At 47.8% G+C, this 23,221-nt stretch overlaps 3 protein-coding genes across 8 annotated transcripts in view; 2 read left to right on the top strand and 1 right to left on the bottom strand.

Moving 5' to 3' along the window:
- Positions 1 to 15,046, top strand: part of QRICH1 (glutamine rich 1) — a 55,384-nt gene extending 40,338 nt beyond the window's left edge. For 2 of the 3 annotated variants that reach the window (XM_007446182.1, XM_007446183.1), the window contains exons 5-11: positions 3,629 to 3,806; positions 4,420 to 4,574; positions 5,912 to 6,026; positions 11,647 to 11,755; positions 12,118 to 12,269; positions 12,607 to 12,697; positions 14,111 to 15,044. In XM_007446182.1, the coding sequence (XP_007446244.1) occupies positions 3,629 to 3,806; positions 4,420 to 4,574; positions 5,912 to 6,026; positions 11,647 to 11,755; positions 12,118 to 12,269; positions 12,607 to 12,697; positions 14,111 to 14,303 (993 nt within the window). In that variant the 3' untranslated portion in view covers positions 14,304 to 15,044. Of the gene's footprint in view, positions 1 to 3,628; positions 3,807 to 4,419; positions 4,575 to 5,911; positions 6,027 to 11,646; positions 11,756 to 12,117; positions 12,270 to 12,606; positions 12,698 to 14,110 lie in introns of all 3 variants that reach the window. The other variant, XM_007446181.1, reaches the window with a different exon arrangement.
- A 232-nt stretch (positions 15,047 to 15,278) lies between these two features.
- Positions 15,279 to 20,157, top strand: IMPDH2 (inosine monophosphate dehydrogenase 2). Of its 3 annotated transcripts, none has more exons than XM_007446178.1 (14): positions 15,279 to 15,462; positions 15,900 to 15,948; positions 16,165 to 16,266; positions 16,382 to 16,456; positions 16,793 to 16,999; positions 17,476 to 17,563; positions 17,637 to 17,836; positions 17,918 to 18,008; positions 18,108 to 18,203; positions 19,207 to 19,350; positions 19,436 to 19,580; positions 19,677 to 19,820; positions 19,902 to 19,985; positions 20,088 to 20,157. In XM_007446178.1, exons 1-14 carry the CDS (start codon positions 15,365 to 15,367, stop codon positions 20,107 to 20,109), a joined length of 1,545 nt encoding a protein of 514 aa, XP_007446240.1. In that variant the 5' UTR covers positions 15,279 to 15,364; the 3' UTR covers positions 20,110 to 20,157. The 3 variants fall into 3 exon arrangements, with proteins under 3 accessions (XP_007446240.1, XP_007446241.1, XP_007446242.1); XM_007446179.1 differs by having other exon boundaries at positions 15,365 to 15,462; positions 16,382 to 16,441; positions 20,088 to 20,109; XM_007446180.1 differs by lacking the exon at positions 16,382 to 16,456 and having other exon boundaries at positions 15,365 to 15,462; positions 20,088 to 20,109.
- Positions 20,158 to 20,734: 577 nt separating this feature from the next.
- NDUFAF3 (NADH:ubiquinone oxidoreductase complex assembly factor 3) overlaps positions 20,735 to 23,221 on the bottom strand; it is a 2,794-nt gene continuing 307 nt past the window's right edge. The window contains exons 1-5 of one of the 2 annotated variants that reach the window (XM_007446176.1): positions 21,787 to 21,881; positions 21,508 to 21,700; positions 21,274 to 21,340; positions 21,079 to 21,179; positions 20,735 to 21,000 (exon numbers count right to left, since the gene is read on the bottom strand). In XM_007446176.1, the coding sequence (XP_007446238.1) occupies positions 20,884 to 21,000; positions 21,079 to 21,179; positions 21,274 to 21,340; positions 21,508 to 21,700; positions 21,787 to 21,863 (555 nt within the window). In that variant the 5' untranslated portion in view covers positions 21,864 to 21,881 and the 3' untranslated portion in view covers positions 20,735 to 20,883. Of the gene's footprint in view, positions 21,001 to 21,078; positions 21,180 to 21,273; positions 21,341 to 21,507; positions 21,701 to 21,786; positions 21,882 to 23,221 lie in introns of those variants that run through there. The other variant, XM_007446177.1, reaches the window with a different exon arrangement.

Raw genomic sequence — 23,221 nt, 5'->3', positions numbered from 1 at the left:
CAGGAAAATCTTTTCTAGAGTTCATTTTAGTTAAGTTCATTTTAGTGTTCTTCATGTTCTTCAGAGGCTGTGTCTCCTTTGGCAAAGTCTTATAGCGACGTATGTCAAGGGTTATTACCAGAAAAAGAAAAATTGGGAAGAATACCCATCATGCAGGAAAGATGAGTTTGTCCATTTACACCACAAATATCCCTCTGCTCTCCTTATCAGGCTCTGTTCTAGGTGCTGGGAAACAGAGGTGAATAAGACAGTCTGCCCTTGGAGCCTTTGGAGCCCATGGGAAGATAATTGTGCTGTGATGTGAGTTGAACCCTAAGGAGAGCTGATGTGTTCCTTCACCTGGCATACCCTTTTTGAAAGCTCTTTTATATCCTATCTTTAAAACCAGATTTGTGGCTAAACCTCCCTCCCTTGACCTCACACCCACCTCCATCTGTTCCCCTATTTCTCCACTTGACTTTATTCCCAGAGTTCTCAAAAGGATTATCTGCAAAGGCTGACTCTACTTGCTAACCAGTTTTCCCTTCAACTCATGACTGGGTCTGCTCTTGTCAAGGTCATCAGTGACCTGCCTCCCTGTGGCCAGATCCAACAGACATGTCTGTTTTTATCTCACTTATAGCAACACACAGCACAACAGACTATGCCTGCCTTCTTGAAACTCTCCTTTGGACTTCCATGTTATTATGCACTCCTGGTCTTCCTCCTACCCCACTGGTTATTTTTCCTTCTCAGGAGACTTTGCTGAAGCCTCTTTCTCTTCTGTCTGAGCCATACATGTTGTTTCTCAAAGCTCTGTACTAACCCTCTTTTCTCCCTAAGGGATTTCTCTCCATTGTCATGATTTTCAGAATCCTCTAGATATCTGCTGCAGAAGGTGATAATCACTGACACTATCTGCCAGGCACTGTCCTTAGTGTTGCATATATTAACTCATTTAATTCTCACACCAACCTTAAGAAGTGTGTACTACTATCTCCATTTTACAAATGAAGAAACTGAGGCACAGAGAGATTAAACAAGGCCAAAGCCACCTTTTAGTAAGTGGCAGAGTTGGCATTCAGCCTTGGACAGGCTGGCTCTAGAGCCCATGTCTTACACCATGTACTGCATTAACACACAGATCTTTATCCCTAGACTGTGTCTTTCCCCTTAGGACCTTTCCCATACATTCAGCAGCCTACTTATTTATTTACTTGCATTTGTTGAACATATCTCAGCGCTTCATTAGCATCCCCTCTACTACTATCAAAAACTATCCCATCTCAAAAAGTGATACCATCATCCACCCATTTGTTTAAGCCAGAAACCCAGGAGTCATCCTTGAGATCCTTGAGTCTGCTTTACTGTACTCCTCACAGTCAGTTCATCAAGAAACCACATTGATTCTACCACCAAACTTGTGAGAATCTCTTAAATCATTTCACTGCCACCATCCTGGTCTTGGCCACCAGCACCTACTTCCACTTTTGCTCTTTAATCCATTTTCTGCAGCTCAAGAATAATTTCCTTAAAATGTAAGATTATGTCACTTCCCAACTTAAAACTCTTTTAAGGTCTCCATTACAAATAGGAAAAACTCTACACCAAGTGTAGAAGGCCTTACTTGAATCGGTAGTTTTCAACCTGGATGAGACTTCTACTTCCCCTACCCACTGATAGGCATTTGAACATGTGTAGAAGAATTTTCGTTGTCAGGATGATGAGGAGTGTTACATGTATTGGATGGAGGCACACAGTGAAGGGACCCTGGCTAATAAGACAGAGAAGCACTGCCCTACATCCTCTGGCCTCCACCTACTTACCCAGTCAGACTCCTACTAGATTTCTAGCTTGGGTAGATGGTGTTGCCATTGAACAAGGTAAGAGAGGGAACTCTGAGGAGAATACTTCTGGATGGGCAAAGTGATGAATTCTCTCTGTAGATGTTAATGTGAGGTGGCTTTCAGATGTTCAGCTGGAGATGTACAGTACTCACTGGGTATATTAAGGGACCGTCTAGCTTAGAGTCACAGTTAGCAATCATTTCCACAAACATGGAGATCTAAACTGGGAAGGTGGTTGAGACTCACCAAGGAGAATGGTAGTTGAACTGAGAAGTGTGTCTAGAGGGGAGCTCCAGGGTCAACAGACATTTAAGGGCCTAGCACTGGTATTTCTTTATTTCCTTGTTTGATCATGTATCTTATATCAAAGCTAGTAGGGTAGTTTTTATTTTTATTTATTGATAAGCAAATTTGTTTCATGAATAAATTATTTTGCCTTCAATTTGAATGATTTGGCATTCTTCAGCCCTTTAGTAGGCCCTGGCATGGAAAGTTGCTCAAGGTAATTTGTTCACAATGTAGAATGATGTGTGAGACCCAAGAACCTGTGCTTTGTATTTGTGTTGGTGTCTATCCTGCCTGATGGGGATTGTGATTGAAGGTCATGGACATTCTCTGCCCCTTTGGCTGCATGGTTTGGCTGTCAGACCATTGAGGATGGGACTACTCTTCCTTTGGAGGCAGGAAGATAAAACAGTGCCTCCTGTCTCTAGAAAATGTCCTTATGAGCCAAAGCAGTATTATTGAGAAGGAACATGAAGGATGATTTTCAATCATGACTGGACATTAGAATCACCTGGAGAGCTTTTAAAAATACTGCTGGCAGGCTTCCACCTTCGACCAGTTAAATCAGAATCTCTGTGGATAAGGCCCAGGCATGGGTGTTTTTTAAAATCAGCCAGATGATTTTAAGGTGCAACCAAGTTTAACAGTCTGGACACTTGGTACTCAAAGTATAGCCTGCAGACCAGCTCCCTTATTTGGGAGCTTGTTAGAAATGCAGAATCTCAGGTCCCACCTGAGATCTTTCTAATCAGAATCTGCAGTTTAATAAAATCCCCAAGGGGTTCATTTGCGCATTGTAGTTTGATGAGCAGTGCTTTGTGCCAGTAGTTCTGAGCAGTGACTAAACGTTAGAATTGCCTTTTTACGTGGGAAGGTTTTAAAAAGACTGATACCTCTTTAAAAAGAGATTCTGGGGTGGAGCTCAGGTATTGGTGTTTTTAAATCAGAGACTCAGGGCTTCCCTGGTGGCACAGTGGTTGAGAGTCCGCCTGCCGATGCAGGGGACACGGGTTCGTGCCCCGGTCCGGGAAGATCCCACATGCCGCGGAGCGGCTGGGCCCGTGAGCCATGGCCGCTGAGCCTGCGCGTCCGGAGCCTGTGCTCCACAACGGGAGAGGCTACAACAGTGAGAGGACTGCGTACCACAAAAAAAAAAAATCAGAGATTCAAAAGTACAGCCAAGACTAAGGAGCTTTGCAGTAGTCTTTGCTGTCTCTGGAGTAAAGAATAGAACTCCAGGGGTTCTTGGAAGTACGACAGCAAGGAGAAGAGAGGTTTTTTAATTAAAAGAACTATAACATTTTTTTTTGAGGTTTTTTTTTTTTAGAACAGTTTTAGACTTACAGAAAAATTACAGAATTTCCATAAACCCCACACCCAATTTCTACAGTTATTAACATCTAACATTAGTATGGTACATTTGTTTTTTGTTTTTGTTTTTTACTATAAGTAACGTTTTTCCAGCAGTTTTGCCAAAAGGCCTTTTTTCACACATTTTGATGGTTTCTCTCTCATAGGCTCAAACTGTCCAAGTTGCTGAAGTTGAACCACAGTCACAGCCACAGCCTTCCCCAGAACTTCTGCTTCCAAATTCTCTGAAGCCAGAAGAAGGGCTTGAAGTATGGAAAAACTGGGCACAGACCAAGAATGCTGAGCTAGAGAAGGATGCTCAGAACAGACTGGCGCCCATTGGGAGTAAGTGTTTGGGAGGGAAAGGGGGTTGGACTCTGGGAAAAATGCAATGGCACTTAAGCAGCAGGAGGACAGAATGGCAGGAAAGTGGTGTCCCTTGGCTCTCTGGGCACTAGGGTGCACCATCTGAAATAGTATGCTGAATTCAAGACAAGCAACAAGCAGGCCGGACCTACTATAAATGAGCAGAATTTGTGGGGTTTGCCCAAGATCATGCATTTTTGTACACATGGATTTCTGGGACAGAGAGACTTCTGGGAGGAGATATGAATTAGTGAGTGCACTCAGGGGCCCTCTTCCTTAGCATTATCCTCACATACTTCCTCATATTACAGAGGGTGGATTTTGTGTTTTTGCTTTCATGTCTTGGTCCTAATAATAATTGGGGGGACAAGTGAGGTAGGAAGGATTTTGGTAAGGAAACCCTTTGTGTAGTAGGGCAAACAGGATTATTGTCTTTGTAGGCTAGTTCTGATCGTAGATACAAGTGACCATTTTCATCCCAGCGCCTTCATGGGTGGTGTCTGCTCTGAAACCTCCTTCCGGGGATATGAGCAACCAGTAAAGGGACGGCTGTTGCCAGGACCCTCACTCACCTCTGGGGCTTGTGTTGCAGGGCGTCAGTTGCTGCGATTCCAGGAAGATCTCATCTCTTCTGCTGTGGCCGAGTTGAATTATGGGCTCTGTCTAATGACACGGGAAGCTCGAAATGGAGAAGGTGAACCCTATGACCCAGATGTGCTGTACTATATTTTCCTGTGTATTCAAAAGGTAGGAAACAGAACTTCACAGGAACATGTTTGAGCTGTGTTCCCATTGGGTATTTGCTGGGTAGTCAAATTAGTAAAATGACAGGCAAGTGGTTACAATAAAGACATTCTCTTTCAACTATATAGTGAATTTTTAAATGTATGTTTTTTAAAATTGGAAAAGATCTACATGTTCACTTTAAAAAATAAAATAAACATCATCATAATCCCACTATCTAGAGAAACATCTATTAAAATATTTGATATATTACCTTAGAGCCTTTTTTTTATCATGGAACATTTATATTAACACTTTTCATTAAAGTAAACATGTAGTTTGCAGAAAAGCAGTTTATCCATAACAAAGTCTCGTGCTGACATGTAGCTTGTCTTCTCACTGTTTCCTGCATTAATGCAAAATAATTATTTGGAAGTGTCTAGCTAGAATATACAACTGTAGTTAGGTTTTCAAGACATCTAAGATGAAGATTAACAAAGAAATTCATTTTAGGACTGGCAGTTTAGGAGAGCAGAGGTGGATTTCTTAGTGTTTGAATGCTATTGTGGAGAAGCCCACAGTATGATGGAAGAACAGTTGCTAACTAGGACTCACCCTGTTGCTTAGGCCTGAGAAAAGCCCATCTCCCACTTTGTTCCTCTTTCTTAACCAGTCACCCAGAGCACTGGGTGAATTGCTCTACATGCTTTGTCTCATTCCATGCTCTCTCACTCCTGGAAGGCAGGCACAGTCATCTCCATTTACAAACAAGGAAACTGAGCCCCCAAAGTTAAAAGACTCACATGAGTTACTAAACTTATACCATAGCAAATAAGAGGCTGGCCCTGGAGCCCACATCGTGATTTTTGCTACCACAAGACAATGCCTTGCTTGGGTGAAATAGCATTCACAAAATCTGCCCCATTGACCCAATCTCAAGAGTGTTGTGAGAGTCAGTTCACATGCTGAAGTATACTGTGAAAGTGCCGCACACTCGACAGTTTTTTTTTTAATTTATTTATTTGGCTGCGTTGGCTCTTTGTCACGGCACGTAGGATTTTCGTTGCAGCGTGTGGGCTTCTCTCTAGTTGTGGTGCATGGGCTCAGTAGCCCTGCAGCATGTGGGATCTTAGTTCCCCAACCAGGGATCGAACCCAAGTCCCCTGCATTGGAAGACAGATTCTTAACCACTGGACCACCAGGGAAGTCCCTGCTGGACAGTTTTGACTTGGTGTGTTGGTTTGTTAATGGGGGAGGAATGGGTAGGGAGAGGTGAGGGTACTGGTAGAAAAATGTTTGCTTCCCCACGACAACTTGCCCAAGAGACTACCGACAACTTTTATTGATTATTTTTCTTTTAGTATCTTTTTGAAAATGGACGGGTTGATGACATTTTCTCCGATCTTTATTATGTTCGATTCACGGAGTGGCTGCATGAAGTTCTGAAGGACGTTCAGCCCCGAGTCACTCCACTTGGTAAGAATCTTCCTAGTCCTTGGATGTCTTTAGCACCTGGGTTTTAAAAAGATCACCTGGGGGGAAAAAAAAAAGATCAGCTACTTGTGTGGCTAGCTGTGATATAGCATGTGTGTGAGGAGGCTATAAATCCCAGGCACCAAACATCAGTCTCTGTGTTGCTTGGCCTGATGTGGAAGGAGCACGGCTCACCAGACGGAGAATCTGGCTGGTCCAAGTGTGGCAAGGGCACAGGGGCATGCAGAGTGTGGGGTAGTTACTCCATTTTTTTTCCCTATTAGAATTTATTGATTCAAATTAGAATCCTTGCAAAAATTAAGAATTATGAACTATTTCATCTATAGGTTAATTATATTACATATTGAGGTTTTTTCCCCTTAAGTTTAAATATACATTCTACATATATAGAACATAATTTTTGCTTTACCCATGGATAACCTGGGCAGCGTGTTGTGTTGGAAAGAACATGAGTTTTGCAGTAGAATGTTTGAGGTGTTTTTTTTTTTTTTAAATAAACTTTTTGAGAGCAGTTTTAGGTTTACAGGAAAACTAAGCAAGAGGTACAGAGAATCCCATATATTCCCTCACACAGCGTTTCCCCTATTATTAGTATCTTGTATTAGTGTAGTGTATTTGTTAAAATTGATGAGCCAATGTTTGGTACATTACTATTAACTAAAGTCTGAAGTTTACATTGGAGTTCACTCCTTGGGTTGTATATTCTGTGGGTTTTGACAAATGTATAATGACATGTATCTACAATTCAGTATCATACAGAAGTTTCACTGCTTTAAAATCCCCCATGTTCCACTTATTCATCCCTCCCTCCGTTCCCCTGACTCTCTAGCAATCTCTGATCTTTTTTACTGTCTCCATAATCTTGCCTCTTCCAGAATATAATATAGTTAGAATAATTTAGTGTTCATTTCTTTCAGTAACTTCATTTAATGTTCCTGCATGTCTTTTCATGGCTTTTTTTTTTTTTTTTTACTGTCTCCATAATCTTGCCTCTTCCAGAATATCATATAGTTAGAATAATTTAGTGTTCATTTCTTTCAGTAACTTCATTTAATGTTCCTGCATGTCTTTTCATGGCTTGATAGCTCATTTCTTTTTTTTGCTGAATAATATTCCGTTTTATGAATGTGCCACAGTTTGTTTATCCATTCACCTATTAAAGGACATTTTGGTTGTTTCCACGTTTCGGTAATTATGAATAAAGCTGCTGTAAACATTGTGTGCAGGTCTTTGGTGAAAGAATAGACGGATCTGTGGAACAGAATAGAGAGTCCAGAAGTAGAACCACACAAATGTAACCAATTTATCTTTGACCAGGGGGCAAAGGCAGTTAAATGGAGAAAGGATAGTCTTTTGTTTTCTTTTCTTTTCTTTTTTTTGGCCTCACCATGTGGCTTGCGGGATCTTAGTTCCCTGACCACGGATTGAACCTGGGCCATGCAATGAAAAGCACCAAGTCCTAACCACTGGACCGCCAGGGATTCCCAGGATAGTCTTTTCAACTAATGCTGCTGGAACAACTGGACATGCACATATTTTTTAAAAAAATGAATCATAGACCTAAATGTAAAGCTATTAAACTCCTAGAAGATAAAATAGGAGAAAATCTAGGTGACCTCAGGTTTGTTGGTAACTTTTTAGATACAACACAAAAAGCACAATCTGTGAAACGAAAAAATTGGTAAGTTGGACTTTATTAAAATTTAAAAAACAAACAAACAAAAACTTATTCTCTGTGAAAAACATTGTTAAGAGAATGAAAAGACAAGCCACAGACTGGGAGGAAATCTTTGCAAAACACATATCTGATAAAGGACTGGGATCCAAAATATATAAAAAACCCTTAACAGTCAACAATAACAAAACAAAGAACCCAATTAAAAAATGGGTCAAGGATCTGAACAGTTGCCTCACCAACAGTTCTCACCAAAGAAGCTGGCAGATAAGTATATGAAAAGATATTTATCATATATCGTCAGGAAATGGCAAATTAGAACAGTGATGGGAGTTCCCTGGTGGCCTACTGATTAGGATTTGGTGCTTTCACTGTCGTCCCTCGGGTTCAGTGCCTGGTTGGGGAACTGAGATTACGCAAGCCACGTGGCACAGCATGCATAAATACATACATACATACATACGTACAGTAATGTACCACTATATACATATTAGAATGGCTGAATTCCCAAGCATTCTCTTACCTTAGGATCCAGCAGTCATGCTTCTTTGTATTTACCCAAATGAGTTGAAAACCTTATGTCCACACGAATATCTGAGTTTTAATCCTGGCTCTGGATTTAATAAAATGTATGTTGTTTAACTTTTTCTTAATCTTTTTTTAAAATTGAGATATAATTGACGTATAACATTATATTAGTTTCAGGTGTACAACAATGATTTGATACAGTATGTATATATTGCAAAGTGATTTAGTCTAGTTAACATTTGTCGTCATAGTTACATGCTTAACCTTTTAAAAAAATATTGTTTAAACAGATATTTTTTGAGTGCCTACTATGTGCCAGGCAGTTCCAGGTGTACATAATATAATTCAGTAGTGAACAAAATTAAGCTTACAGTCTAACGGGCGAGACTGTATAAATAATCACATTAATTTATGATAATTAAGTGCTTTGAAGAACAAAGCACAGAGAATGGAAAGTATTACGGGTACATTAGGAGGGAGGCCTCTGAGGGGATGTCATTAGAACAGACACCTGAGTAAGTGAATCACTGTACGTGATCTGCAAAATTTCAAACCAAGTGTGGCTATATAAAGTTTGCTTTTTAAAACATTTTATTATGGAAATTTCAAGCACATACAAAATAAACAGAATAAATTAATGACACTCCCATGTACCCGTGGCAAATCTTGCTCCATATATACACTGCCTGTTCCCCGCACCGTGTTAATTTTGAAGTAAATCCCAGACACTTTATCCATAAATATTTTAATATGTTATTGACATTCCACAATGCCATTATTATACTTTTTTAAAAAAAGATAAGTCCATAATGTCATCAAATTCTACCCTTTGTTCGAATTTCTAATTGTCCCATAAATATCAGAATTTTATTTGTTTGAGTCAAGTTGCAGATGAGGTCCGCACATTGAAATTGCTGTAATAACTTTTAATGTTTAGCTTTAATCTTTAATTTCCCCCTTGATTATTTTTCTTGCAGTTTATTTATGGAAGAAACTAGCCTTTTAAAAAGTCTAATTTTTGCTATTATATCTCCATGCTGTAATTTAACATATTCTTCTGTCCCTTGTATTTACAGTTAATTGGTAGTTGCATATAAAGACTTGATTAATCAAGTTTTGTATTTTTGTGTATTTTCTTTTTGGCAAGGTTACATCATAGATGGGTTACTTACTTCCAGCAGGTGCCCATAATGTCTGGATCCATTAATTCATGAGGAGCTGCAAGCAGTGGTATTCTAATGTCATTACTTCATTATTAGCTGAAATACAAAGAGAAACTTTCCCTCATCATCTCTTTGAATTCCTAGCACTATAGATTGTATAGAAAAGACAGGATAAGGGCTTGTTTCTTCTTCTTTGTTTAGTAGTTTTCACAGTAATGAGTTGGTTCACCAGCTTCCTCCAGCTGGGGTTTTTTTGTTTAAAGAATCATGGTGAGCTAATTAATTTAAACATACTTAATATGATTCAATTCATTGCACTTGTTATCTTTAATGATGCACAAATTGTCCCATCTTTGGCCATTTGGAGCCTCTTTTTTTTTTTTTTTTTTTTTTTTTTTTTTTTTTCTCGCCGCTGTGGCCTCTCCCATTGCGGGGCACAGGCTCCAGACGCGCAGGCTCAGCAGCCATGGCTCACGGGCCCAGCCGCTCCGCGGCATGTGGGATCTTCCCGGACTGGGGCACAAACCCATGTCCCCTGCATCGGCAGGCGGACTCCTCCAGACGCGCAGGCTCAGCAGCCATGGCTCACGGGCCCAGCCGCTCCGCGGCATGTGGGATCTTCCCGGACTGGGGCACAAACCCATGTCCCCTGCATCGGCAGGCGGACTCTCAACCACTGCGCCACCAGGAAAGCCCTGGAGCCTCTTTAAATTGGCTCTTAAGTTCATTTGACATGACCCTACTTCCTTGATTTCTGGTTTGCCAGAATGTTCCAGGCTTATCCTGGACATTTTCTGTCTCCCAATGTGGAATTGATCAGTTCTCCATGGAGCCTGGTACTTTTCAGTGTTAAATGGTATTTCGTTATCACAGTCTGGATGGTAGGGGTGCTCATTGCTCCTTGGGTTTCTAGGCCTAACTAAAAAAATTAATATAAAATAGATCATTTTGATGCTTTGCAGTTCAGGTTCAGAACTATGAGACTTTTATATGTTGTTTTCATCTGTATCTCCTTTTGCCCATGCCAGGAGTTCTGGTTTTCAGGCATTAAAGTTCACTTTAAGTTGTGTTGTTAAGAAGTGATTATAGGGAAGTGACACCAGGTGGCAGAGTGAACCCAGGGAAAATAGGGCATGCCACAGTATGCCTGGGGCCACTCTTAGGGCTGGCCTTCCCTCCTCCCTGAGAAGGGCTATCTTCTGTCACTCATCCCGCTTAAGATTTGTCTGAGAGCAAGGAAGTTTATCTCATTGCCATTGGGCCACAAAATAGAATAGTAGAGGCAGACATTCCCTAAAGAGATGGAAGTGCACTAATTGAGTCAGAGGGCCAGCTTGGCAAGAACAGAGAAAAGGAATGTATTGGGCAGAACATTCCCCTGCTTCTAAGAAGTGCCACCCTCACTCCCTGCCTGGAGAATCCTGAAACTCCTGCAGGAGAATGCTGATGTCTGCTGCTGTTTCACCATGCCCTCAGTCCCTGGCACACATACACTTGGACATTCACTGTTGAATGAACATATAAAGGGGGCTTGATGATCAGTCCAGGTGTCATCTTCCTTTGGTGTAGACCTGCCTGCCCAGGGCTCTTGATCAAACCACTGCCTTAGCCCCTGTCCAGCTTTCAGTTAGCTTACGAACCAGGGTCTTACAGTAAAACTTACCCTATGGAGGAAACCTATAATAGATCTGAATATCATTCTCCCCTTTTTGCAAAGGGGATGAGAATGGGTTTGCTTTCTAGAGATGGAAGACATGAGAAGTTTAACAAGGGCAAATGGGCATGTATATCAGTTCTTTGGGCCCTGGCCTGGATACCTTTGAAAGTATAATGAAAGCTCTGTACCCTCTTTTCAGAGAAGCTTGCATATATGCAGAGAGGTTGGCTTATACTTTTGGATGTTTCTGAGGGGTGTCCTTCTATCCCATATTAATCTGCAATTAGAGGAAGAATTAACATCAGGTGAGAGTGATCATGTAGGGCAGTGGTTCTCAAAGTATGGTGTTAGCAACTTGTTGAAAACACACATGTTCGGGTCCTGCTCAGAAACTTGGGTTGGTACTCAGCTGTTTGTGTTTAAACAAGCTTTCCAGATGATTCTGCCATATCCCAGAAAGACTTCTCCAGTTAAGCTTGTACTCCTGTGTGGTCCTTGTTGTGCTTCACACCTCCCATCCTGCACCTTTGAGGGACTGCCTGCCATCCTCTTGTTGTAGCAGTACTCTGTTCCTCCTAGGCTATGTCCTGCCCAGCCACGTGACTGAGGAGATGCTGTGGGAGTGCAAGCAGCTCGGCGCTCACTCCCCTTCCACCCTGCTGACCACCCTCATGTTCTTTAACACCAAGTAAGTGTTCTAGAGGTTCCATGCTTAGCCACTGCTGGCATCTGCCCAGTGAAGAGGGTAGAAACTATCCAGATGGACTTCTAATACCTTTGACGTATACTTGAGAGCCTTTGAGCTACTGAAAGCCCTCAGCCCCACTTGGCTACATTTTGTGTGCTGACCAGTGAGGCAGACAGCCTTGCCAGATCCCTACCATCAATCAGTCTTGATGAGATTCCTCCACTAGACAGTGTGTTTGGGTGTGGGCCTGCCCAGATTCTGGGAGTGTGGGCAGTGGCTCCTCTGAAGCCCTGAGGGCGGAGGGTAAGTCACGGTCTCCTCCTGGCACCCCTCCCTTTGCCTTGCTTTCACTTGTGGTGCAGATACTTCCTGTTGAAGACAGTGGACCAGCACATGAAGCTGGCCTTCTCCAAGGTCTTACGACAGACAAAGAAGAACCCCTCTAATCCTAAGGATAAAAGCACGAGTATTCGGTACCTGAAGGCACTTGGGATACACCAGACTGGCCAGAAAGGTAGGGGAAAGAGGTAGGGGTTGCAGAAACAGGTGCTACTAGTCCTGCCCTGCCCTTGTGCCTGGGGGACTAGTAATGAGTGTGAAGATTGGGATTTGCTGGATAGGAATTTTCCATTCCCTTCTCCCCAGCCATAAACTTCAAACTCTTCTAGAAGCAGAGATGCCCCAGAAATGATGGCTGCCTTTTCCTTTCATACTCACTGCCCATGCCTCACACCCTTTTCCTTCCCAGTATTTCCTGGTTGGGATGGCTGGAAGCCTAAGGTTTCTAATCTAAGCCTGAGTAAAGGCAGTCTGATGCCATGTCTGTGGTGGTGGTGGGGTATTTTTTATAGTTACAGATGACATGTATGCAGAACAGACGGAAAATCCAGAGAATCCACTGAGATGTCCTATCAAGCTCTACGATTTCTACCTCTTTAAATGGTGAGGAGGCTTTATTGTGACTGGGTGACGTGTGTGTGTGCGCGCGCGTGCGCCAAAGCATTCTCTAGTCACAGGCAGAGTAAAAACACACTTCTGAAAAGCTAAATATAGAAGCAACCTTATTGGTTTTCCCAAAGCATGTGCCCAGCACTGCTCCCTGATGGTCCACTCTCATGGAGAGAGGATGAAAGTAGAGGGAGGACAGTACAGAGAGGCTGCCTCTGTCACATATTGAGCATAGCCCTGAGTCTTCCTGGCCTTGACCTTTTCTCACCAACACTGCCAATCTAAGGGGAACTCCTTTCCTTGGCTTTCATTCTCTCTTGCCCCTGCAGTTTGGTATATCATCTTAACAGCAATGCCAGAAGATCTTTCTACATTGTAGGTCTTACCGTGTTACTTAGATTAAAACCTTTAGTGGTTTCCTTTTACTCTACAGAGAAAGACCGTAATCCTAATGTGGCCAGCAGGGCCTTTCATGTATTCTCCCTTGTTAACCTCATGTCTGTGTAGCTCTTGGCTCTCTAACCACACTGGCTCTTCTCCACTGAAGGGCATCATGCTCTCTCTTCCTCAAGACCTCTGCACAGAACTTTTTGCTGTTGGGCAAACCTGGCCACCCCCTGCCTGTTTAGCTAGTTAGCTCCTATCCATCCTTAAAAGAGCTTTATTAGGGAAGCATTTCCAAATTCCCTGCCTGTTCCCTCCGGCTATTTCTTCTGTAACCCTTACCACTGTTTGTTATTTTCTTTGTCTTTATGTAACTGTTTAATTGCTGTCTGTCTCCCCTCTTACCTGTAAACTCCATAATATAGGGACTCTTGGGTCTTATTCATTTCTTTTAATATCAGCACCTAGTGCAGGCCTGGCACACAGTAGCCCTTTGATAAATCTTGAATCAGTGGATGAATAACTGTTAGAGGATGGCATGTGCTCAGTACTTAAGAGAAGTACAGCACAACATTGAGGGGGTGTGAGTCCAGGTAAAGGCCCCAGCATCATAGCCAAGCCGAGAAGTCAGAGTCCCTCAGATCAAGTTGAGAAATTATCAATGGATGGAGTAGAGGAAACAACATAAGCAAAGACTCGGAGATAGACTTTCTGGGTGCTAAAATTGGTTCAGAGTGGGATATGGTTGGACTCAAGTAGATGAGCCCCGGGATCCCTAGTCAGAGGAATCACACCTGGCAGTGTGTGAGGGAGGAGCAGAAGATGGGCAGCCTAACACTGGCATTTGCAGTAACTCCAAAGGGACTAGAGGTAGTGTGTGTTGGCTGCATGGAATTTAGGAGCTGTGCCACCATGCTCTCCAGAGCTTCCCGTCTTTTGCAGATAGCATCTGTTCAGGAGATTGATGGTGGGAGGGTTGAGATCATGGTGGTTTTACCCAGTTTTTACCCATGTATTCTTCAGCCCCCAGAGTGTGAAAGGCCGGAATGACACCTTTTACCTGACGCCCGAGCCGGTGGTGGCCCCCAACAGCCCAATCTGGTACTCAGTCCAGCCTATCAGCAGAGAGCAGATGGGACAGATGCTGACTCGGATCCTGGTGATACGAGAGATTCAGGAGGCCATTGCGGTGGCCAGCGCAAGCACCATGCACTGAGATCCCTCAGCCATGGTGCAAGGGAGACCATCCAGGAAAAAACGGACACTTTCACACTAAAGAAGAGGCCTCCATTTTTTTCTTTTCTTTTTTTATTGGTGTAGTTATGAACCCTTTCAGACTGCTTCTATTTCAAATGTAAAAGGAAACTTTGCCCCCTGTGCATCTTCATAAACCTGCTGTGGCAGACTTCTCAGCCCATGGGGGCTATGGGTTTCCTGAGAGCCAGATGTCCTAGACAGTTGCTGGCTGACTTTTTGTGTGTGGGGCCTGAGGAAAGGGCTTGGACTGTTAGGAGAAATGTCGCCCCTTCCCTTCCTCCAGAAAGATGGAATTAATGATGGATGGACCCTCCAGGGAATCTCCCCAGCTGGCTTCCACTCTGACTGGCAGACTTCGCTGACCACAGGGGAGCCATGGTCTTTTCTTTCTTCATGCTCAGACATAAACCTAGCATCTTAATGGAAGGAAAATGAGGGGAACTTCAATTATGATTTATTAAAGACAATTTCTATTACACCCTCCTTTATGACAAGTGACATTTTAGATGTTAAAGTAAAAACTTTACCATGTATTTTTTTTTTTTTTTGTGGCCTAACATTGAGGCCTTAAACCTGAGGCTTCTGTGCCTGATGGAATTCTTGTAACATACACTTGTGTATCATATAAAGATACCACTCTGTTTCTCTTATGTATTCTTAATCTAGTTGTTTATTAAGAATGACAAGCACGTCTTTTCAACATGCTAGTGAACAACGCCTCTTCATTTGGGAAGAGCCAGGCGGGACAGTGGCAGCAAAGCCTTGCCTGTTGGACGGGGTGAGGTCCTGCGGGAGGGGGTAGCAACAGGAAACAGCCCTAGGGCGTGCTATGCGCCTGCGTTCCCTCCACCCAGCCCCGCCCTAGAGGCGTACGAGCTCTGTACGAGCGTGCTGCGTCCTGACGTCGGCGACGCGCTGGGCGCGGTGACGATATCGGCGGGTTTATATTGGCGCGGCCCAGAAGGCGGAGGCCTCTGCGGCGACGTCTTCGGAGACGCGCGGCCTTGCCCCGCGCTAGCCATGGCTGACTACCTGATTAGCGGGGGCACGTCCTACGTGCCGGACGACGGGCTCTCGGCACAGCAGCTGTTTAACTGTGGGGACGGCCTCACCTACAAGTGCGGGCCTAGCGGGCTCACCTGGGCCAGGAGAGGAGCGGCGCGCAGGGTTGGGAGGCCGGGTGGGGCTTCTATTGAGCCCGCTTGGCTCGGGCGTGGGGGACAGGTTCCGGAAATTCCCCCACCCATCTCAGTTTCAGTTTGACAGGTCTGAAGCGGGCGGGTTGGAGGAGGCATCTTGGTAGTGCCTGAGATTTCCAGGTTAGAAACTCCGTTCTCTGGGCACATGGAGTTGTCAGGATGCCAGAGGCGCTGATGACAGCTAGGTGGCAGAAAAGGTCCGCTGTCTCCATCTCTACCTAGTTCTCTGCCTCGCCTGTGATACTCGGGCTAGGTTATTTCCCTCTCTGCCGGAATGCCTTAAGAGATGATTTATGAGGATGGCGTCTCAGGCTGCCATAAGCCTGACCCTTACTCCCAATTCCCCTCCCCTCTAGTGACTTTCTCATTCTCCCCGGGTACATCGATTTCACTGCAGACCAAGTGGTGAGTATGGACAGGAATTGGATCCTAAGTATCAAGGTTGGATAAAAGTGCTGCTGTCCCCTCTCGGCTATCTCAGTAGATTGCTTTTGGGGGTGGATGCTATGGAATGGTCTTACTGGCATGCAGGTCATACAGAGCACCTATTTTGCGGGGAACATGGCACCGCCCTGAGGTATATGAGGTGCTTTTGCACATTAGTTGGCCTTATTTCTTTAGGATCTGACCTCTGCTCTGACTAAAAAGATCACTCTGAAGACCCCACTTGTTTCCTCACCCATGGACACAGTCACAGAGGCTGGGATGGCCATAGCAATGGCGGTGAGCACCGTGGCATGTGAGGGCAGAAACAGGGACCCCATCTCTCTCCCACAGGCATACAATCATGCCACTCTTCTTTGTCACTTTTCCCGTTTTCTTTCTGTGTATCCTGCAGCTTACAGGTGGTATTGGCTTCATTCACCACAACTGTACACCAGAATTCCAGGCCAATGAAGTTCGTAAAGTGAAGGTCAGAAGGGAAATGATCACTGTCAAGCGCTCCCGGGAATTGTACTGAGGTGGAGTAGGGTGGGAGTGGGGGAATTATTCTGATTTAGGATCCTTTCTTTCCCACTGTGGGGGTTCAGTTCCTGAGGAGCCTGAGACCCTGTGTCTTAAAGCAACAGAAGAGGGCCAGGTGTACAGTGCCTGCAGTTCACTCATGTCTCCTAGCTCTGGGTTTGAACTGTTTGTGTGATTTGATCCTGTGGCACTGCCAAAGGGGGAGTTGGCACAGATCCCAGGCTTCAGACCAAAAGTCTGATGAAAGTGGTTCAGAAGTGCCCTTTTTCACCATCCCTTCCAGAAATATGAGCAGGGGTTCATCACGGACCCTGTGGTCCTCAGTCCCAAGGATCGAGTGCGGGATGTCTTTGAAGCCAAGGCCCGGCATGGCTTCTGTGGTATCCCCATCACTGACACAGGCCGGATGGGGAGCCGCCTGGTGGGCATCATCTCCTCGAGGGACATTGATTTTCTCAAGGAGGAGGAGCATGACCGGCTTTTGGGAGAGGTGGGTGCCACTGACAGAGCACAGGCAAACTCTGACAGCCCAGGTTCTGAATGGCAACTCTGAGGGCCTCTGCTGTCCAGGAAAGAGGAACACCTGGCTAAGTTTCTGACCCTTTCATGGGGTTCCTGCATCCCTTCCCCACCAAAGGCTTTCAATCTGCCCAAATGTTTGCCAGCATACCCCAATTTTTTGCCACACCCAGAGTGGGGGTTGTGCTCAAGGACCACCTTCAGCCTCCTCTTGTCATTTCTCCGGTGTGGCTTTCTCCACAATGTGCTCCATGTACCTGATGTCCTTTCTACTAAATTCTCACTCTTGCCACTAGATTGCTGCAGACTGTTGGGTTTACTTGAGGGTAGTCTAGGTGCAGGTGTGTAAACATGGTGGTCTTTGGAACCTCACCCCTGAGTTAGGGCAGGGTCTGTTGGGAGGCCTGATCTCCTATTGCTGTTCCGCACAACTCCCCTCTCTTATAGATTATGACAAAGAGGGAAGACTTGGTGGTAGCCCCTGCAGGCATCACACTGAAGGAAGCAAATGAAATTCTGCAGCGCAGCAAGAAGGGTGAGTCCTAGAGGTAGGAAGTGTTCTGGAACCAAAGACCAAGGTCCTGATTTATGTCCTGCCCTGCCCCCAGGAAAGTTACCCATTGTAAATGAAGATGATGAGCTGGTGGCCATCATTGCCCGGACAGACCTGAAGAAAAACCGAGATTACCCACTGGCCTCCAAAGATGCCAAGAAGCAGCTGCTGTGTGGAGCAGCCATTGGCACTCACGAGGATGACAAGTATCGGCTGGACTTGCTAGCCCAGGCTGGTGTGGACGTGGTGGTTTTGGTGAGCTGCTGCACAGGCAAGGTGGGGTGGTAGGAGCAGCTGTCATACCACAGTCTCATTGGGACTACCTTCCTATCTCAGGACTCTTCCCAGGGAAACTCCATCTTCCAGATCAACATGATCAAGTACATCAAAGAGAAATACCCCAGTCTCCAAGTCATTGGAGGCAATGGTGAGACAAGACTGGGCACTGAAGGATGTGGGGCGAGAGTGGGGGAGCTAGGCTCCCATGTAGACCTTCAAGTGAGCCTTTCCCTGTTCCTCCCTGCAGTGGTCACAGCTGCTCAGGCCAAGAACCTCATTGATGCTGGTGTAGATGCCCTGCGGGTGGGAATGGGCAGTGGCTCCATCTGCATCACTCAAGAAGGTAAGACTTTGGCAAGGCCTCAGAGACCTGGCTTTAGCAGGGCCCTTAGCCCCACATGCCCTGGAGCCAAGCGCTCTTACGGGAACTACACTGAGTCCTCCAGTAGGGGCAGCCCCAGGGCCAAACAGGCCCCTTGGATGGGTAACATGCTGGAAGTAAGACGAGCTCTCGTCAGTCTTCACCTGCCACTTCCCCCCGCCCCCGCCTAGCCTGGCCTCCCCGCTCCTGCTCCGTGCCCTCTCTAAACTCTGGTCTGTTTGTTTTATTTAGCGGCTCCCAAGATCCCTCCAGACATAAAGTCCCACAGCCCCAAATGCCCTTCTACTGTCACGGGCTGCTATAGTAAGTCCGGCCCGGTCCACTGGCCCGGCCCAGCTGCCCACTGCCCGGCTGCTTGGTTGACTGTAGCTGTAGCTCCCGGGGTTTGTGGTGCTGACGGGTGGGCAGGGCAAACTGAATGACAGACCATGGTTTTGGGAGCTGCTCAAGAACACAGCTCCCTCCTCTTCCTGGGGTGTTTGTAGGGCAGGACCTCCACCAGGTAGGCCCAGCTCTGCCCACATCTCCTGCAGTAGGCACAGCTTAAGGACCAACTCTGGGGTCCACTCTTCCTTCCACATGACCACTGCCCTGATCTTGCCTGAGCTGCCCACCATGCAGGGAACAAGGGATGGGTCTCTGGGTACTAACTGCACGGTGACCCCTACCCCATCTGATATCAATTGGGCGGGGCTTTCCCGGCTGCTGACTGCATGTGCCTTAGGCTGCCTCAGGCCATGCACATATGCATGCGCACAGGCCAAGGGTGAGTGGGGGGCCATCACAGCTATTTGTACTGTTTAAGGCTGATGGGGCAGCAGCCATCCCAGACAAGACTTCCTCTACCAGGCTGCAGTCCTGGTGCAGGTGTAACTGAGAGCTCCTGGGTGCTGATTTGTAGCCACAGAGCCTCCTGCCTGTCCCCACTAACGCCACCCCCATTTGTTCCTCCATGTCTCAACAGTGCTGGCCTGTGGGCGGCCCCAAGCAACAGCAGTGTACAAGGTGTCAGAATATGCACGGCGCTTTGGTGTTCCCGTCATCGCTGATGGAGGAATCCAAAATGTGGGCCATATCGCCAAAGCTTTGGCCCTTGGGGCCTCAACAGGTGAGGCCCAACATTCAGGGAACCTAGTGGGTCTCCTTCCCTAATGCCATTCACGGTCTTCCCCCAGCATTCCTTCTGTCCATAGTTATGATGGGCTCCCTCCTGGCTGCTACCACTGAAGCCCCTGGCGAGTATTTCTTCTCTGATGGGATCCGGCTAAAGAAATATCGCGGTATGGGTTCTCTCGATGCCATGGACAAGCATCTCAGCAGCCAGAACCGATATTTCAGGTGGGACAGGCAGGTCAGTTGCCCTATGCTAACCCTGCACTGGCAGCATGATCCACATGTTTCGACTTTGCCTGTGTTTCCTGCCTCTCCCTGCAGTGAAGCTGACAAAATCAAGGTGGCCCAGGGGGTGTCTGGGGCTGTGCAGGATAAAGGATCCATCCACAAATTTGTTCCCTACCTGATTGCCGGCATCCAGCACTCCTGCCAGGACATTGGTGCCAAGAGTTTGACCCAAGTCCGGTAAGCTTAGGGAGCTGGGACATTGGGTAGAGGGCCTGGTCCAGGGCCAGCTACCCACATCTGACTTCTGCCTCTCTTCAGAGCCATGATGTATTCTGGAGAGCTCAAGTTTGAGAAGAGAACATCCTCAGCTCAGGTGGAAGGTGGTGTCCACAGCCTCCATTCGTAAGTGACCAACCCTCTCCACTCCTCTGTCCTTGGGGTGGAGGTCTCTTCAATGCCTCCATGCTCCTGCCCTCACCTCACAGCTGGTCCTTCTGCCAACAGGTATGAGAAGCGTCTTTTCTGAAAAGGGATACAGCACACCCTCGGTTTTTCAATAAAAGTTTGAAAAAAAGTGATGCCTGATCTTTGAGGTCAACAAGTAGGTGAGGCTCTGCAGCTGCCACCATCACAGATACACAAAAACAAAGCACCTTCATTTCCAGAGAAAGCATCATGCCCCGAGATAAGGACGCTTCAAGGAACTGGAAGTGGGGGGTAGTACTAGATTCAAAAAGCCCCTCCTGAGGTATCTCAAAAGGCAGTTCAGACCCAAGGGTTTGGTCTCAGAAATTGCCTGTGGCTGCTTAGGAAGGGTCACAGAACAGTCCATGGGGCTTTGGACTGGCATCCACAGGGCCTCCTGCTAGCCCAAAGTTTGGCCACCATGGGATCAGGTTGAGACCCACATACATATTCTCTAACTTGAATCTCTAAAAGGACCTCGTGGAGAAAACACAGAGGTCCCCTCAAATCTGCATGTCAGCAAGTAGATAGATATACAGCTTAGAACAGGTGCCCATACTGTCTCCTGGCCTCTGAGAGGCCAAGCAATGTTGACAAATAGATGACCCCTTGGTTCCTTCTCAACCCCCTCCAAGAACTCACTGAGCCAGCAACTCCTGGCCAGCAACACACCTAGTACAAAATCAGAGAAGTGGGTGAAATTATTAATTTGCTGGCAAACAAGACAAGTGTTACAGTGACAAAGGGGGAGGGGCTAGTGAAAGCTTTGGGAACCCCTGCATTCTGCAAAAGGTGCTAGGGCTCTCCTGGATGGGTCAGGTAAGTTCCTGGTGGTTCATTCTGTAGCTTGGGCCAGAGATGTGAGTGCAGCCCCACCAGGTGGGGGAATGAGAGCAGCTCCTGTCACTCGGCCTTCATGACACAGGAAGTTGAAAGTGGCACAGGCATTGGGCTGCAAAGAGAAAGCCAGCATCAGCTGGGCTAGTGCTAGGCTTGGGCTCCCCTCCGCATTCCGAAGTCCCAGACATACTGTGTCCTGCACTTCCACAGCGATGCCCCGCTGCCTCATGGCTCGCAGCAAGTGGGACTGCAGCCGCTCAGCCCGGTCTCCAGTGCCCACCACAACAATCTCTAGGGAAGGACGGACATGGCAAGTCTACAACCAGGTCTGTCTAGAGGGTGGCTTTCTGGGGCTCAGCACTTCAGCCCTCCCCTCCTCCAATACCTATTCGGGGCTCCAGCATCCAGAAGAGAGAGAAGCTTTCCTCGGTGATGTCCTGGTGGGAACCTACCTGTGTGGGGAGGAGACAAGTTAAATACAAGTCCACCTAAGTTTCCCCAGAGACCCTCTACTTGCTCCAATGCGGGGCAAAAGAAAAGCCAGGTGTGCCAGGGACAGAATCAGGGGGCAGGCCTGTGACTCTGGCCCTCGGTTTCCTCACTGCAGGGAAGGGCTCACGTTCCACTGCACCACCGAGTGTGGGAGTAGCGCACAGGGCCCAAGTACGCGATTTCCGTTGACCGTGAAGCCGCGGCTGTTGTAGCTGTCGATGTACATATCGTGCGGGGACTCGCGCTGCAGCAGAGAGATGCGCGTCCGCTGGTACAGTTCGTCATCCGCCGGCGTGAGCCGATGCCCACGCCGCGGGGCCCTGCGGAGAGGTACGGTCAGGGTCTAGGGCGCCGGGAATCGACGGCCGTAGGAGCGGGTGGTCAGGGACCCTGGGTCCGGGCTCACCATGGCAGCTGCGCGGGCGGACCGCGAAGGGCAAGCCGCGCTCGGTACACGTTCCGAAGCACGAACGCGGCGGCCATGGCGGACCGGCGTGCAGGGAGGCTGGCGCAGGCACAGCGGAGTCGTGGTGTCACCAAGCCTAGCGCGGCTACAGCGCCCCCAGCGTCGCGGAGGGCACCGCGCAGCTCGTCCGGCCCGGCGCGGGAGAGAGGAGGGAGCGGGCCAGGGGCCTCGGTCCCATGAGGGCGCGTCCCCCAGCGCAGCTCCGGTGTCAGCACCTGCCGTCCGCCCCTCCCCAGACCCCCGCAGGCCGTCCTGGGGGAGCCGGACACCTAGTGGCGTGGCTGGCCTCAGGGCACTGCCTGGGCCCCAGCCGCGGCCTGGCCCCCGGCTCTCAGCCATTACGCCGGCCTCCCGGGGCCCGGGGCGGGGCGGCCGAGCACCTGTTCGACTCCCGCACATCTGGCCAGGGCGTGGCGTCAGCCCTCAAGTCGCTAATCCCGGCTTTAGAGAGTCGGGTTCCGAGGGCGGGGGGGGAGCTCAAGTTTCCCTCGGTCGTCCCCCCCGAGTCCCGCCCCTCCCTAACCGTCACAAGCGCGACCGTTGGCGCCGCGGCCGCGAGTCGCACGGGGCGTGGTTGAGCATGGATTGGCCTCTCCAGAGCGCGAGGGGGCGTGGCTGGTTGGTTTCGCCTTAAAATGGCTCCAAATCTGCGGCCAGAGCAAGCGGAAGGAGACGCCTTGGTAGGGTACTTCTAGGTGCTCGGCGGCCGACCGGGCCTAAACCGGACCAGACGTTGAACTAGACAGCGGCTGGAGTATCGCCCACTTCGCTTGCGTCCCGAGAATTCCTTGCGCCCCGTCTTGAGCCGAATCAGAAGGCCTACTGGCGTGAGAATCGCTGGCGCCCTCGCAGGTTCTGGCATCTCCGCGCGCCCACCGTGTGTTGGCCTCAGGGGCACGTTGCCGCGTCTGCCACCCTCGGGACCGGGCTGGCGGGAGGCTCGACACAACCGAGGACGGTCGCAATGGATTTCCGGGAGTCCCGTCGCTGCCGTGCGGGCCCATTGGGCCCCTAGCGCTCCGGGCACTGGCAGCGTCACCGGACAAAGGGTCCCGGGTGCCGGAGTGTACCCGAGTAGGGTTTACTTCCCCTCCGATCCCACGGGCGCGCTTCCCTCTTGGTTGATCCCGAAGCCCGCCCCGCCACCGTCACTGCGGTGGCCCTGACTGCATGAGACCAACAGGACTAATCCTACCCCGCGGATCTAATCCGAATCGGGACCTGGTCCCGGGGAAGGCCCCCACCACGCATATTGTTTGGGGGCCTAGGTGAGCGACTCGTTCCCACTAGACTTGGTTTCACCTCCTGAGTCCGCCGACTGGGAGTGGGGGGTTTTGATCTGGCCCTAGGGCGAGGGATAACCCCCTCAAGCCGC

The sequence above is a fragment of the Lipotes vexillifer genome, unplaced genomic scaffold, assembly GCF_000442215.2.
Source record: "Lipotes vexillifer unplaced genomic scaffold, Lipotes_vexillifer_v1.1 scaffold491, whole genome shotgun sequence".
NCBI classification, from domain to species: Eukaryota; Metazoa; Chordata; class Mammalia; order Artiodactyla; family Lipotidae; genus Lipotes; species Lipotes vexillifer.
Note: the sequence above shows the minus strand (reverse complement) of the source record. Positions and strands in the feature narration are given on the sequence as shown.